This window comes from Osmerus mordax, chromosome 20 (genome assembly GCF_038355195.1).
Source record: "Osmerus mordax isolate fOsmMor3 chromosome 20, fOsmMor3.pri, whole genome shotgun sequence".
NCBI classification, from domain to species: Eukaryota; Metazoa; Chordata; class Actinopteri; order Osmeriformes; family Osmeridae; genus Osmerus; species Osmerus mordax.
Window position 1 is genome coordinate 7,600,698 of NC_090069.1, and position 17,021 is coordinate 7,617,718.

A 17,021-nucleotide genomic window follows, 5' to 3' on the forward strand; every position below is an offset into this window, starting at 1 on the left:
CATCGCAACTTTTTGGAAAAGCTCTGCGAAATCAGGAATTTTAGCCCGCAACTATCACAAAAAAGGCCCGCGAAATCCTGGGGGGACTGAAATATAAGTGTCGTTAACGTGGTAAATTGTAAGTGGGCTGATGAATAAAAAAAACGTGTTTAACAAGTCCCATTTACTTCAACAGTCCAAGGTTAAATGTTAAGTAGAACAATAGTTCTCATTAGGCTACGGTATGGTAGCCTGCATAGCCATTTCTAGCTCTGCTTCACAATATTGCTGCCATATACATGATGCAACACACCAGTAATCAATTGATATTATGTGTTAATATTAAAAAAAATCCGTAAATCGAGATGGCGCTGCTGTCTGTCCCGTCGAAAACCATTCAGGTTGACAGCAGTAGATTTTTTAGAACTACAGCAAGCTACTTGAACCACGTGATCATGTGTCGGTGAGATCAAAGAGTGTCATAACTCTTTTTATATGGCTCTGGCCGCGGTATCGAGGTCTTGATCGACACTCACCCGACCCAATCATAAGGACACACTAACCCCTTTTTCTATTCATAGTTTTCACGTGACGTCCCGTTCCAAGGGGCACGCCCCCTTGGAGGGCAAAAAAGACTTTCCGCTGCCCGCCACCCATTATAAAGTCATACATTTTGTCTGTTGCTTTTGTGTTTCCAAAATGCCGGATAGTTGTTGTTCTATCGGATGCAGTAATCGAAGAGGAGACAAGCCTCGGCTGTGTTTCTTTAGAATTTCGTCCGATAAAGAAAATCCAGAGAGGAGGAGATTGTGGATTTGTGCCATTAAACCTAACGTTACCTCTGTCTCCAGGGAGGGCAAACAATGCCAGCCGTCCAAACTTATTTGCAGCTAACACTTCATCAATCTCAAGTAAAATTAAACACAAGAATATACAGGTATATTAATTATAATATTTTTTGCCATAAAACACATCTTTATGTAATCGTTTTGACATAGTTTGTTGTGTTTTGAGGCGACCAACTGCAGTGGTCGTAGTGAGTTAAAGTTAGCTAGTTGTTGTGTTAGACACAACTAAATTCAAAATGCATGTAAAAATGCAATGTAAAACAAAGACAATGAGGCTTGTGTTAAGACTGTTTTTCATACTCATTTGGTCCTTTGTTTTTATTTAGGTTTTTCACAGCATCCCAACTTTTTTGGAATTGAGGTTGTAATAAGTAAAAATTAAAGGAAAAGTTGACTTTCCATTTGAATAGTTAGCAGTTGTTTAAGAGAGAGAGAGGTTAGCTAGTTTACAGTTATGATATCACATAGTCATCACATATATAAAAACCTTGCGGTTTTTAGGGGAAGAAATACGGCAGCGGGTCGGTGCTGTATATGGATCGCAAATGCCCAACACTTGCAGTGTGTGTCCATATCTTTCATTTTCTTTAGCTAAGAGGTGATCCAAAGAAACGTGGGAAGGTAAATTTGCCGGCTTTTGCTGTGTCTCAACGGTGTGAGCCGCTATGCCAGCAGCTTTCTGCCCTCCAGGTCTCCGCGGATGTCACGTGACTGAAAACTATGAATTGTCAAATAACAAATTAAAAACAAACTGATCAGAAGAATGAGCTCTTGAACAGACATAAGCGTGATAAGAACTAACTAAAATGACAGAAAGCATCTTGAACTAGAGAGGGTACAATTTCAAATTGTAGGGTGTGCTTGCTTGCGTCGGTTGCACAGGGGTCAATTTTTTTATGACATTTTTACAACTGAAATTTCTGTATATTTTATATAAAAATGCATACTTATTATTAATAAAGATTACATAGATTTAAAAGCATTTTTTTTTTTGGCTAATTTACAACTGAAAATACGAGTGAAGTGGAGAATGAAATAGATGTCTTCTCATTTCCCCTGCAAGAGGCAGCCTCATAGTAGAATAAAAACGAATAAATTTGGCAGACCGGTGTAAAAATTTACCTAATCTCTATGGCTTAAACGTCCTTTTAAGTTAGGCATTCAGCCTAGTGATATTGAATTCATTCATTAATAAAGAACCCCCTTTGAAGATTTTTCTACAACGTTACCGGCAGTAGAAGATGGAATCGCGATTCAAACAGTACCATCTGCTAACTGAAAATATTCCCCCCAAAACGTAAATAAGCTTGACATTTATTTAGTGGAAAATCGTTCATTCATAAAAATCTCACTGGTAGCGATCATTGTCAGTAACAACACAAAATGTGATATAGTACGGTGGCCCTGAAGTGCAAATCACACCCACTAACATGAGTGCATCCCCTAAATGAAAACACTCCCCCCAAATACGAGTCAACTCCCCCCAAATAGGATGACTTGCTCACCTCCGCCCAATACAAGGACACGCTCCCCCAAATGGGAAACGACATTACATTAACTCAAAAACACATTACATTAACTCAAAACGGAAAGGGTTACACTTCGTTGCTGAATGGATGCAGTAACTAACAAGAAATTGATCGACAGAAGTACAAAATGCAATAGCCTGACAGAGTTACGTGCACCAGGACATTTGTTTGGCTATCAAAGCATGTAGCAAGTAGTAGGCTACTTATGCAAAAGTATAAATTGCATGTTAAACGTCAAAATCGATAGCGAAACAACCATCCTGGTCCACGTAACTCTGTAATTACCATGAAGTTGATCATTTTGGTTGGAAAAAAAGAAGAAACATTTGTGTTAACAATTCAGAGTCATGACTTGCACTACTCTTTATTTTAATCAGGGACATTCCTATGAAATTAAATAGATATGCTGTTAACGTTTCACAACATTAAAATAAGTAGCTTATGCGCACGCTAAAAACACAGTTGAAGGAAGCAGGACTTTTCAGAAGAAAAAACTAATAGTCCACAACAGAAGAACGAAATGCCACAATGACAGAGTTACGTGGACCAGGATAATTGTTTGGCTATCGATTTTGACGTTTAACACGCAATATATACTTTTGCATAAGCAGCCTAATATTTGCTACATGCTTCGATAGCCAATCAAATGTCCTGGTGCACGTAACTGGTCAGGCTATTGCATTTTGTACTTCTGTCGATCAATTTCTTGTTAGTTACTGCATCCATTCAGCGACGAAGTGTTGTACCTACCCTTTCCGTTTTGAGTTAATGTAATGTCGTTTCCCATTTGGGGGAGCGTGTCTTTGGATTGGGGGGAGGTGAGCAAGTCATCCTATTTGGGGGGAGTTGACTCGTATTTGGGGGGAGTGTTTTCATTTGGGGGATACACTCATGTTAGTGGGTGTGATTTGCACTTCAGGGCCACCGTAATATTAGCCTGGTCCTAACCAGACCCTTGTACATTTCATTTGTACAGAGGGTCTGGGATCGCTCCATTGACAAGCGTTAACTTCCTTGAAGGCGGGTACTCTGTTGAAGTCTAAAACGATTGGATCTGCCCAGAGCCACTCTGATCTGCCATAACCAATCACTAGTGTTCACCTTAGCCAACTCCTTCACCACGGAGCTAGCTGCCGTAGCTGGAAAATCAAACTTTTCCCGAACCCCGTGGGGAGGAGGGCCACAACATCATGACCACCAACAAAACTCAGCAAGGATTGTTCTTGCTCCGGCTTTAATTTGTGGATATTCGGCAGCGTTGTCACAACCGCAGAATAGGTTCGCTCGCATCTTTCTCCGCCGCCATTATTCCAAATTAAGTGGAAGTACGTAGGAGGGCAGAGCCAGGCTACCGTAATATAGCCCTGTGTGGAGAAGCTGCCCCGGTAAATTGTACTACTACAGTACAGTACTAGACTACTGCTGTGTTCGTCTTGGTAGCGATATGCGTTGGTTGAATTGGATTTAACGTTCCGTTGTACGGTTTAGGCTGACATTAATTATTTTCATCAACAGATTGACAAAGTTTATGCTGTGGCAATGAAGTTCAGGTTAGTAGTTAGATAGACTTTTGATTTAAGTTAGGGGATTGCCGAACATGTTCTGTCGCCGTTTGACTTCATAAACAGCTGTGTAGATGTTTTTGTAGTGTGTCTCGCGTAGGCTACAGCGTTGCAGTGAGCAACACTGGTTTGAAACCACAGGTAATGATAATTTCAGCAACAAATCGTTCACTTGTAATGTAATGTCATAATAAATCCTACAACGAAAATGTATTTGTGAGGAATTTATATTTTAACGATTGAAAACAGATGCATCATAGACCACTGTTGTATGTGTTGCCCGGGCAACAGAGGCTAATGTCGTGATGCTAATACTTCAGTGAAATAGTAGACTACTGTTTCACGAAAGTAGATGTACTTCCTTAATAATCTCAGTTTATATTGTACATTACACATCACAATTGTGTGTCATATCACAAAGTAAAATTAGTAAATAGTTATCACCCTGGCCTCTTTGCTTGTGGCGTTTCTGCAGCTGCCTTTAGCAGTTAGCCTAGCTATCTCCCAGAAGTTAACGAGCTGCTTAACTCAGGGCCAGGTGTTGGACAGAATTGTCACTCCCCCGTAGAATCCCACTCCCCTACGGGTGAACGCGCACTGCCTTTCTAGCGTATTGCTAGTTGTAGTTTGAACCGAGGCGATTTTTACAAGCCTAGGTTGGCGATTTTTACAAGCCTAGGTTCCCTCGTCTTAGGCTTTGAGGAAACTGTCATTAGGCTATTTAATTCATGTTTCATCAAAATATAAGTTATGTTGTGCTGCACTTTAGAGCCTACACGATTAGTATGTCGTGCTACTCGTAAAATCCGACTGATTGTCTCAAGAAAATAGACGTACTTTGGAGCTGCACTTGAAAAACGATGTTGATGTCGATATATGTTGTGCTATACTGTCCTATTATCGGAATGAGGCTAATATGTGAATTATGTTGTAGTTGCGACTGCTGTTGTCACTGTCTGGTAAAAGCTTCTTTGTATTCATTTGTACGAATCACTTTTAGTAGAACCATTCACTTCTGATTCTTGATTACGTTGTACTTGCTGTTATAGGTATGCTTACTAAATGCACTATATGCCAATGAATTGGCATATAATCGTCTGGTAAATGAGTATAGCTACATTATTTTACAAATGTAGGCTATATAAAAAGGCCCCTGCTCACAGGTCCCTCCTACCAGAATTGAACTTCTATTTCCCTCTCAGTAAACTACTTGCCACACAACTGTTGTGTTTACAATCATATCCATTTTATAGATCCTGCTTCCCACTGCCTAGTTTGTGTCTTCTAACTTGCAATGTACAGTGCCTGGTTTTAGTAGCCTTCCCTTTGTGAATGGCTAGTGAAAAACATCTAATAAATGATGACATTTTGATTGGTTCCATCACAATTATTTTAAACAAAAAACTATAATGATATATTTAACAAAAGGTAGAAAAAAAGAAAGAAAGTGATAATTTAAATAAGAGTTTTAACAAGTTTGAGGCAGGCAGCATTTTGGGTAAACATTGAGATTAATTTGTGGAATGATAATAAATGATCAAACATTAGGAATGGCAAAAACTGTCACTGTCACCTATAATAACATTACCACTTATACAAAGAAATACCAATGCTTCATTATAAATGTGTCTACTAGTGAAAACAGTATTGTATTCAATACCAGTTGACAAGCTATTACCCAGTTAGTGTCGCCATCCAGATTGTCCACATCCCCGCATAGTTGGGGTGTGTCAGATCCTATAGCCCCAAGATATGGGGAGGGGGGGGGTGGATTTCGGCAGGTATGAAAAACTGTGTTGCCAAAATCCTACTCCCCTTCTAACTTTTACATTTATGCAACTAGTATCAAAAGTTTTTTATGGCACACTCTACAGGGCATGAGGAGCCACCAAAATAATTTGAGGGGTGTCAAATGTTATAATCCCAAGATATGAGGGGGGGGGAGATTTCGGCAGGTATGAAAAACAGTGTTGCCAAAATCCTACTCCCCTTCTAACTTTTAGGAGGGGAGTAGGGGAGTGGGATTCTGTGGGCGAGTGAGAATTCGGTCCAACACCTGATTAACAAATTCTGGGCCCCTGGGCACGAAGGCATCATGGGCCCCTCCCACCCCTCTTCCTATCAACTCAACCACAGCTAGTTATATATGTAAAACTATGTCGGTTATAAATTCAACTCAAAATTCAATGATCAGCACACAATCTATAAATGTAATTAAATCATACATACCAGCAGCGAGCATAATAGCCTGTAATAATAATAAAGATGCCTCTTACCTTAGAACATCTGCCTCTTTCTTGATTTCTTCCTTGAGAATTTAGTCACCACGTCATCAAAGTCCAGCTCTCTGACAAGTTCGGACTCAATAGCCATCAATGAAAGCGCACTAAGGCGTTTCTGACACATACTTGTTCTGAGTTCATTTTTTATTCTTGCCATTTGTGAAAACGATCGTTCCCCTCACAATTAGTTACAGGTAGAGTCAAGAAAAGTCTGAGGGCAACAAACACTTTGGAAAGGTTGATTGTAGGCCGTTTTTCAACAAAATCTGCAGCAGTTTTGAGGGTGAGGGTTTATCCTGCTCACCTCCTTCAAAGAACTTAAATTGAATGACCTTGTCTGCAAAGCTCTGATCTAAATCCATTGGGTAAGCAGAGGAAAGTGTATTGGCCCGCTTACGAATATCACTGGTGTCAGACTCATTGTCATCAAACAGAACTCCAAAGCATTCATTCAGAGGCCTGTATGCATCCAGTCGTTGATTGAGACAGCTGACTAACTGATCAATTATCACGTTGAAAGTCTCAACTTGAAACTTGTGTCTCCCCTCAATTGTGACTTCATGCTCCCTGGTTTCATCGGCAAATGCTTTCCATTTCCTTATCCGATGAAGGTTGTGCTGATAGGTCTGGCACACATCTCTAACACCCATGGCAGTCTTTTCAAATTCTGAAAACTGATCCCGAAGTGATGCCACATGACAGCAAAGACTCCAGTAGTCGCACAGCAGTCTTTAAATCAATGTCGCTTTTCTGAAACAGCTCACTTGTCACCTTGAACCTGTGTAGGACCGCATCCCAGAAATGGGCCATGAAGGCTGTTTTCAAGCGTTCCATTTTGCCACACAACAAAGCTGCCTCGTGTCGTGCATCATGAGTTTCATGCATGTCACCTGACAAACTCCCCAAAGCATCCCTTATTGAGCTGTAGTTCTTTCAAAGTGCTGATGTTGAATCTGCGCAACAGCTCCATTGTGTGCTTGATAGGGATTTCAGAGTCATATTTACTTTGATGTCAGCATTGTGAAACCTTTATTCCACCGGTGAGTTGACCCAGCGCAAAAACTGTACGTGGACTGCAGTATCCCAAAACAACTTCTAGCCTCTTGGCAGCTGTTCTCAATGGTATTGACAAATTCAAGGAATGTGCAGCGCACGGTATGTAATGAATTAGTGGTTTTTGTTTTTTTAAATGGGCCTGAAGACCGTTGTATCGGCCGGACATGTTACTGGTGTTGTCGTATGATTGGCCGCGACAATTAGACAGATCCAAGCCCAGGTCACTGATCAAGTACACTGTCAGCCAGGCTCACCCCAGTATGGCTTTCAATAGGCTCGAATCCTATAAATCGTTCAACAACTTTCCCCTCATTATTGACGAACCTGAAAATAAAAGTAAGCTGGTCCACATGAGATATGTCCGGTGTTAAATCCACGATCACGGAAAAGTATTTGGCATGCTGTAGCTCGGCTGCAATGACTCGCTTTATTTTCTCCCCCATTAGCGCAATCAATTCCTCGCATATTGTAGAAGACAGATAGGATGTAGGCTACTGCCTCTACCCTTCTGACCATATTTCAGAATGTGATCATGCCCCTGGGCAACCGCCCCGGTTGCCCATATGGTAATCCGGCCGTGGCTAAACTAATGTTCTGCTAGAGGTAGTCACTCGAGTTTTCGTGACGTTAGTGACGTAAGTAGCGTCATTGACTGTGGCTAGCAAGTTAGCCACTGTTAGCTTCACTTTTCGCCACAAAAACTTAATTTCTACTTAAACCGTGCAACAGAACGTAAATTAAAATACAAGCAACTCAATCGCTACCAAGACGAAACCTTTGACATCGACGCTGTCTATGTAGTCCAAATATTGACGAAGGCTTAGGGGTGCGAAAAGAAACAATAAGAACTAGAAAGTGCATTTCCTGCAGAAAATCCGTTGGAATGCTGAAAGATTTTTTTTTTTTTGATTTTTTTGCTGAAAATACAGAAATGAGAAAATACCCAATTCAATTCAGCTGAAAGTGTGGAGGCTGAACTGCATCATATAACAAAGCTTAGTGCTTAACCCTGTAAGACCCGATTTAAAATTTCAACATCACCTTTAGCTCTCCAAAAAACACATTTGCAAATACAATTTTTTTGGAACGACCACATTTACATAACCAATGGGTCCTATATGATCTTGCCTTGAAATTGGCAATTAAAGATCTAAAGGTGACGTTGTAATTTTACAAGGGGTCTTACAGGGTTAAATATAATGCGGGAGAATAAGTTTGAACGTTGTGAAGCAATCGAAGAAATAGTTGAATTTCAAGAGGCAGTGTGGAAGCTGAACTGCCTTATCCAGGGCCGGCCCAAGCCTTTATGGGGCTTTAAGCAGAATTGATTTGGGGGCCCCTCGGCATCGCCAATTATTATAATTTTTTCTTAATAACCGTATTTATTCGATTAAACTTCAATTTATTACACATTGTAAATTTTTGGTGCACCGTTTATTCGAGGGCAGCGTTTATTTGAGGGCGACGTTTAATCTAAGAAATATGGTATTCTAGGCTATCAGCGCTTGCATGCTAACGTGTTAGTTTGCTAAATTAAATGTTCTTAGATAGTTTAAACAGTACGCTCTTCTAAATCACCGATTAAGCAACAATCAAATGTCAATGTTAGTTAGACTAGCTAGCTCTATCTCATCTGCTTTTTGTTAACGCTGATTTGCAAGGAATGCAATACAGCTAGACTACCTACTGTAGCCATGTAAACTAGTTTATCTTGCTAACGCAAGAGCACCTGCTTCTCTCCAGTTCTTTCAATAGATAATCTAGACAGGCGTTATCAATAGGCTAGACTGCTATTCGTTTTCTGGCTATTTTTTTGTAAGCTTCCCTTCTAATGCCGACTAACAGCTAATCTCTAGCTAGCTAGAGTCATTTGCTAAGTAAGGTATGTTTAGATATTTGAAACGCATAGCTAGCAGTGAACCCCGAGTGCAACACAACAGATGTTTATTAAAATGACATGCTGCAACTAGGTATTTCAGGACATGCTGCTCCTACCGTATTTCCGGGGCGGCGTTTATTACACAATGTTCATTTTTGGTGCAGCATTTAATCGAAGAAAGACGGTACATTAAGGGAGTCAGATGGCTGAGCGGTGAGGAAGTCGGGCTAGTAATCTGAAGGTTGCCAGTTCGATTCCCCGCCGTGCAAAATGACGTTGTGTCCTTGGGCAAGGCACTTCACCCTACTTGCTTCGGGGGGAATGTCCCTGTACTTACTCTAAGTCACTCTGGATAAGAGCGTCTGCTAAATGACTAAATGTAAATGTACATTAAACTGTAATTTTTTAATGTGCTCTTGGGCGCCCTCTGGTGGCCACGGGGGCCCTAAGCAGCCGCTTAGTTCGCTTATGCCTTGGGCCGGCCCTGGCATCATCTAACAAAGCTAAGAGCTTAAAGAAAATACAGAAATTAGAAAATACCCGCAAGCTGAAATGAATTTCAAAAATGTGTGAGTCACACAAAAGAGGCTGTGTGGAAACTGAATTGCAGTGCGGGAGAAGCTGAAAGCTGAACTGTTAAACTGTAGAACTAGTAGAAGTAGGATATTTGTTTTAGTAGCTGAAATTATAGTGCTCTTAGTCTTTTAATGAGACGAGTTGACTGAATAGCTCTGTCTTGTGACTCCACTAATCAGCTAATACCAATCACCAGTGTAAGAGACTGAGTGGCGTGTCTGTGTGGTTGCCACGGTGATGGTGTAGCTATGATTGCTAACGCGCTGAGGGCGAGAGAATAATATAAATTTACCAAGAATCCACACCTCAAACAAGTTAACCTAGACGCAAAACTATACGTCCAATCAAAAAAATAAGGATATTTTCCGAGACCCAAGACTCTGCCGAAACCAGAGATGTCCTTTATATGTCAGAAATACGACTCTACCGGCAGTTTCAAAATCTTGTTCTTTTTGCTTTCTCTGACGAATTTGTCACCAGATTTGCATTGGACTCTATGGGGCAAGAGTTGGACTTTGTCTCGCTTTCGTGGGGCTCTGAACAAATGTGTACGTCTGTTGGATTCCACAGACAACTGTCTACGACCAGCACAAAATTAGCTATCTATTGATCCAAAAATGAAGCATGAAGAGCGAAAATTGTGGCAATGCTGGCAAACTAGAATTTTTTTTCCAACGACTCCCCTCCACTCTAAGCGTTTCAGTCTGCACTCTAGGCTTTCACGTACACACCCATGTAAATCTCAGAAACGGCTTGAAAAAGCCATGAAACATAATCAGTGATATTGAAAAAAGTTGAATAGATATCAAAAAGCTGAATTTTCTGAAAATAGTTTAGGGTTTTGTCAACATTTTAAAGTTTAAATGGTGGCTCTAGCTGAAAGATTGAGGAAGAAGAAGGATTTGGAAATTGAAAAAGTTTTAAGACGTTTGAGAGGATTTGAAAAAAAAAAACATTGGAAAAAATATTATGAATATTAATTTATATTAATTCAAACATAAGAGGTAGAAAGCTGAAGTTATAGCAGTCATGTCCTGAAACGGCTGAATTTTTTGATAGCTGAACGGTTTTAATAGCTGAAGATTTGAAGGCGCTGAAAGGTGTCAAGGAAGAAATAGAAGAAGAAGAAGAATATGAAGAAGTTGAATAAAGATTCAAAGAACAATACTTGGAATGCTGATATATATGATAAAGAACAAAGGTTGTGCCCTTGCCGACGGCAAAGCACATCCAATAAAAGAAAAATATTAGACTTTTAAATTGGACTCATGTCCCATCGGCTAACATGGAGGGGGTGGGATTTATACTGCAGCCAGCCACCAGGGGACAATCGAGATGTTGTGGCTTCACTTTTGAGGGACTGTTGCTTTGTCCAGATGTTGGCTTTTTACAGTCATTGGACTAGACTACCAGCGATAATCTCACATCCCATTCGCTATTAATCGCTACTTCAGACTGCGGCCGACAGTAGCATATGCCCTAGGCTATGGCCGATAATATGTTCATGACAATCTTGATATTTATTTGGGGACAGTGACATGGCTGGTTAGTTAGCTAGTCTTCTTGTCAAACATAGGCTACTGTCAAATTATATTTACTATTTGTCAAAAAAGGAAAGCCGGTGTTGGGCTGAGTCTATGAGCTGAGTGGACTAGGAGTTGGCTAACGTTGAAACACATTAGATGTTTATTGCAAAGCGCATGAAAACATCAATTAATGTTTGTAAAAAAATATCATTGGCAAGTGACCATGGTATTAACTACTTACTGACCGAACGGTCAAGGTTAGTAAGTTGTTTATTATATGGCATTTTTAGCTCTTTTCATTTTGTAAATGAAAATAACTGGTAATTGTAAATACATTTACATTACACATTTATTCATTTAGCAGACGCTTTTATCCAAAGCGACTTCCAAGAGAGAGCTTTACAAAGTGCATAGGTCACTGATCATAACAACAAGATAGCCAAAAAACATCGCGAGTAGCCAAAACATGAAGCACACATTGTGAACAACCAAAGTAAGTGCCAAAGGGAAGAACCATAAGAGCATGTAGTTAAACAAGTTACAATTAAACAACATGAACCGCTATAAGTGCAAGTGTACCTGTGGAAAAAAGCAAGCAACAGTAATAAAAACAATATCACAGCGAGAACAAAAATTTAAAACAGTTACCACTAACCACAAGAGCAACAAGTCTCTAAGCAAGAGTCATTGTGATCCTTAAGGAAACTAACATCGGGTCGAGCGAACCATTCCTAAGTACCGTTGTACTCCCGGAACAAGTGCGTCTTGAGCCTTTTCTTGAAGGTGGAGAGACAGTCAGTATCTCTGATGGAGGTGGGGAGTTGATTCCACCACTGGGGGGCCAGACAGGAGAAGAGCTTGTGTTGGGACCGGGCGGTCTTGAGCGGTGGGACCACCAGGCGGTTGTCTGAAGAAGACCGTAGGTGACGGGTGGGGGTGTAAGGTTGCAGGAGAGACCTGATGTAGACGGGTGCAGTCCCGTTCACTGCTCGGAAGGTCAATACCAGGGTCTTGAATCTGATACGGGCCATGATAGGTAGCCAGTGGAGAGAGATGAGGAGCGGGATAACATGGGAGCGTCTGGATAGATTGTAGAAAAAAATAGAAAACATGTAGTTTTTTTCAGCTCTCAAGTCTTCTCAAGGTGTGTTTCAGGTGTTGCCTAGCAACCAAACTGAAATCTGAGCAACCAAACCTAGTAATTTGCCTAGCGTTTGTCGTTTTTCTCTCTGTGTTCACACTTTACTGCTCTTTTAGAAAGTTAAGAATTTCCTTGTCGTTGTTGATGTCTTCATTATCATCTGGATAGTAAAACTCTGACTCCTGGATATCGCTCATTTTGAAGATAACGTCAGATGGCAATAAAAGCGGGATAATGCCCGACGAGGTGTACAATATTATACAAATGGACTCCGCGGAAGCGGTGCACGTCGAACGGTTCACGCCTCCACATCGTCCATTATTTAATGATATTGTACACCTCTTCGGGCATGATCCCTTACACAGCTACAATTGTTGCTGTAAAGACTAGCCTACACAAACAATGCACTACAGTTTAGCCAGATTTCCGTTGCTTTAGGCATCATATAACAACGAATTAGCCTACTTGCTGGACAACATTTCAATTTGCAATTCACAAATATGTTCATTGGGGAATATTGACATTTAGAAGCACATTTTTGTATCGCTTTTGAAATTCCTATATGGCCGGGTTAGCAGTGCTGACTGCCGGCATAACTTTGAATCAGCTTCTTTCAAAGGGTTTTCTTTATGGATGAAATGCTGGCTAACAGAAGACCATACTTATATATATACTTATTTCAGTATAGATCAGTGAATTTTGTTTCATGAATTAACGTGTTGACTTATTCAAAAACTCTGCCTGCACACTGCAAATGTGCACAAACTCCAAACTAACACCAAATAAACTAACCAACATTATAATCACCAGATGCATCATGGGCATGGGCACTGCACTATCTATAATTCCAGGAATCTCTGTGTGTCTCTGGCACCAAATCAACTAAGCGCCATCATAAGTATCTGCAAACAAAAGAAATTGAATGAGAAATTGCTTTTATGATCAGAATCAGAATGGGATTTATTCGCCATGAAAGTTTGCACAGACAAGGAATTTGCTTTGGCAGGAAGGTGCATACAATAAACATATAGGGACCTAAAATTTAAATATGTGGACTATCTATACTAAGGGTACATAAACTAGCAGTACTAAGTGGAATTAAATAAAATATGCAATAAAATAAAATATAAGTTGCTGTAATTTACTATATAAAAATACAAATGTACAAGATACAATTTTGTAATGCAGTGCAAAAAGCAGTGTGTTTTAAGCAGGAAGTCATTAGAGTCAGTGTGGTACCTTGGCCCTGTTGAAGAGGCCAACAGCGGAAGGGAAGAAACTGTTTTTGTGGCGTGAGGTATTGGTCTTGATGGACCGCAGCCTTCTGCCGGAGGGGAGTGACTGAAACAGGGAGTGTCCAGGGGTGGGAGGAGTCGGCCACAATCTTCCTCGCTCGCCTCAGGGTCCTCGAGGTGTGCAGGTCCTCGAGGGTAGGCAGATTGCAGCCAATCACCTTCTCAGCAGTGCGGATGATACGCTGCAGCCTGCTCTTGTCCTTGGCAGTGGCAGCAGCGTACCAGACGGTGATGGAGGAGGTGAGGATGGACTCAATAATGGCTGAGTAGAAGTGCACCATCATTGTCTTTGGCAGGTTGAACTTCTTCAGCTGCCGAAGGAAGTACATCCTCTGTTGTGCTTTCTTGATGAGGGAGCTGATGTTCAGTTCCCACTTGAGGTCCGGGGAGAGGATAGTGCCCAGGAAGCAGAAGGACTCCACAGTGTTGACACACAGGGAGTCACACAGGGTGATGGGGTGAGTGGGACTGTGTTCTTCCTGAAGTCCACAACCATCTCCACTGTCTTAAGAGCATTGAGCTCTAAGTTGTTCTGGCTGCACCAGGTCACCAGGTTGGCCGCTTCCCACCTATAATCAGACTCGTCTCCACCAGAGATGAGCCCAATAAGGGTGGTGTCGTCCGCAAACTTCAGGAGTTTGACGGACGGATGACTGGAGGTGCAGCTGTTGGTGTACAGGGAAAAGAGCAGAGGAGAAAGGACGCAGCCCTGAGGTGATCCGGTGCTAATGGACCGGGAGTCAGAGACTTGTGTTCCCAGCTTAACGCACTGCTTCTTGTCAGACAGGAAGTCTGTGATCCACCTGCAGGTGGAATCAGGCACGTTCATCTGGGAGAGCTTGTCCTGAAGCAGGGCGGGGATGATGGTATTGAAGGCACAGCTGAAGTCCACAAACAGGATCTTGGCATAGGATGCTGGGGAGTCCAGGTGCTGTATGGTGAAGTGGAGGGCCATGTTAACTCTATCGTCCACAGACCTGTTGGCTCTGTAGGTAAACTGCAGGGGGTCTAGTGGAGGGTCTGTGATGGATTTAAGGTGTGCCAGCACCAGGCGCTCGAAAGAATTCATTACCACAGAGGTCAGGGCGACGGGTCTGTAGTCATTATGTCCTGTTGGCCTTGGCTTTTTGGGCACAGGGATTATGGTGGAGGACTTGAGACAGGCTGGCACATGGCATGTCTCAAGGGAGGTGTTAAAGATGTAGGTAAACACCGGAGACAGCTGGTCAGCGCAATGCTTGAGGGTGGCTGGAGAGACAGAGTCCGGCCCAGCTGCTTTGCGGGGTTTCTGCCTTGAAAATTCTGTTAACTTCACCCTCCTGAATGGAGAGAGTCGTCTGTAGAGGGGGGGGAGGTGGGAGGCCTCCTGGGTGGGAAGGGGTAGTTCAGGACTGTCCAATTGTCTTTCAAATCTGCAGTAGAACTCATTCAGGTTGTTGGCCAGGCGGGAGTCGTTTGTGGAGTGGGGGGCTCTGGGATTGTAGTTGGTAATCTGCCTGAGCCCTCTCCAGACAGAAGCAGAGTCGTTTGCAGAGAATTGGTGTTTTAGTCTCTCCGAGTAAAGTCGTTTAGCCTCCCTCACCGCCTTGTTAAACCTGTTCTTCGACTCCTTGAAACTGTCTTTGTTGATGTGCAAGTAACTTGATGATTTCAATTGTGATCTGAGAAATGTAGGTACCAAAGCCACAGAAGAACTGTCATCACCAGCTGTAATCATGGGCACTGTGCACTAGTGACACAAATTCATAACACTTCTTGGCAGAACAGTCAACGCAAATCACGAGGCCATTAATTCGGGGCACACACACCTGATTGCGGAAAACCAACGTTGCCACATTATTATCTGTTGTGACAATAGCAGTTGTCTATAGCAATATCCCCTTTCTGTGTGCACAGGGGATGAAAGGAAATGAGGTCATCCAGATGATCGAAAGCGGTGAGCGCATGGCTGCCCCTCTCAACTGTCCACCAGAGATGTATGACCTTATGAAGAAGTGCTGGACATACAAGTGAGTGGGAATCAGTACATCCTCTTCCAAATATAGCTTTCATTTTACATGACATAAATTTCAACGTCAACGCTAATTAAATGTAAAACGTATACAAAAAAAGTTACGCAATAGATTTTCCTGAAAATAGACGTCAACTTAACAGCCTTTAGTCAAAGTCAATAACAAATTAAAAAGGGTAAAATTCTTAAACTTCCAGAGACATGAAAATAATAAAATAAATAGAATAGAACTGAATTTTATAGAGAATACTTAACTTTTTTTTATCTTATCTTGCAGAGTGGATGAAAGGCCTGGATTTGTGGTTGTGGAGCCAAGACTGAGAGATTATTACTATGATATATCTCAGTGATCATTTTTTATCAGTTCATTAAGCATTGGAGAGCGAGAATGCAAAAGACAGAACAATTTAAAAGGAAAGAGAGGAGAAAATCAGAATCTAATCTATAGACTTTAACTTTAAAATGGACCACAGACCACAATTGATGATAGATTTTGTTTCAACTAATGCAAATTATGAGTCTGATTTTCCAATACTCAGTATGTATTTTGAGGTTTATTTTATAGTTCATGTCCTAACTGTATTATTCTTTATATTACATGACTTAAACAAAGTGTATGTGTTTTAGTAGTCAATTGTATCCTATATATTCCCTTTGTAATGTAATGGCACCTACTGTTATATACAAAAGGAAATTGATTCCTCACATGTATGTTATAAACTTACGGCTGAATATAAGATTGAATGTGTGCTCAAGATTGATAAATAAAATGTGTATTATTGCAAATTGAACTTATTGTTGAGTTTTGTTTCTGTATTGTGTGTTTTTTGCAATAGTGTAGTACATATTAATAACATAATCAGCTGAACTCAAAATTATAAAGAAGGTGATAAATACTTTCATTATGAAACTCACTTATCCATAGATATGTTACTGATGGTGCATTTTGAAAACACTTCAAATGGGACTGGGGTTGTTATTCATTGTTTGACCTCTAGATGTCATTGTGCATTTAGCTTAGACTAAACTGCTGACTAAAGGCTCCGTCACACCATAACGTTCTGGTTAACGTTATCTGAAAGTTCTAATCGTTCAATTTCGAGCGTTTTAGGGCGAGGTGGACACATCTGGCGTGTGACTAACGTGTGACTATAAACCCTTTTATGACATACGTCATAAAAAGTATGCACGCGCATCCTTGAGGCAAAAAAGCGTCAATTTCAGCCACAGTTAGTGACAGTGTAAGTGCATTTTGGATCAATTGTTAAAAAAAATTCCATCTTGTTGTGTTGTTGGATGCCAAAACAGGTCAACTAAAATAAAAGGTCTCAATTTCT

General features: G+C 41.1%; 1 protein-coding gene across 4 annotated transcripts in view; it reads left to right on the forward strand.

Annotated features, from left to right (window-relative positions):
- The window catches only part of syk (spleen tyrosine kinase), a 39,679-nt gene extending 23,230 nt beyond the window's left edge, over positions 1 to 16,449 (forward strand). For all 4 annotated transcript variants that reach the window (XM_067258750.1, XM_067258752.1, XM_067258753.1 and 1 more), the window contains 2 exons: positions 15,570 to 15,682; positions 15,962 to 16,449. In XM_067258750.1, coding sequence (XP_067114851.1) covers positions 15,570 to 15,682; positions 15,962 to 16,034 — 186 coding nt within the window. In that variant the 3' untranslated portion in view covers positions 16,035 to 16,449. The remainder of the gene's footprint in view (positions 1 to 15,569; positions 15,683 to 15,961) is intronic.
- Positions 16,450 to 17,021: the final 572 nt, after the last annotated feature.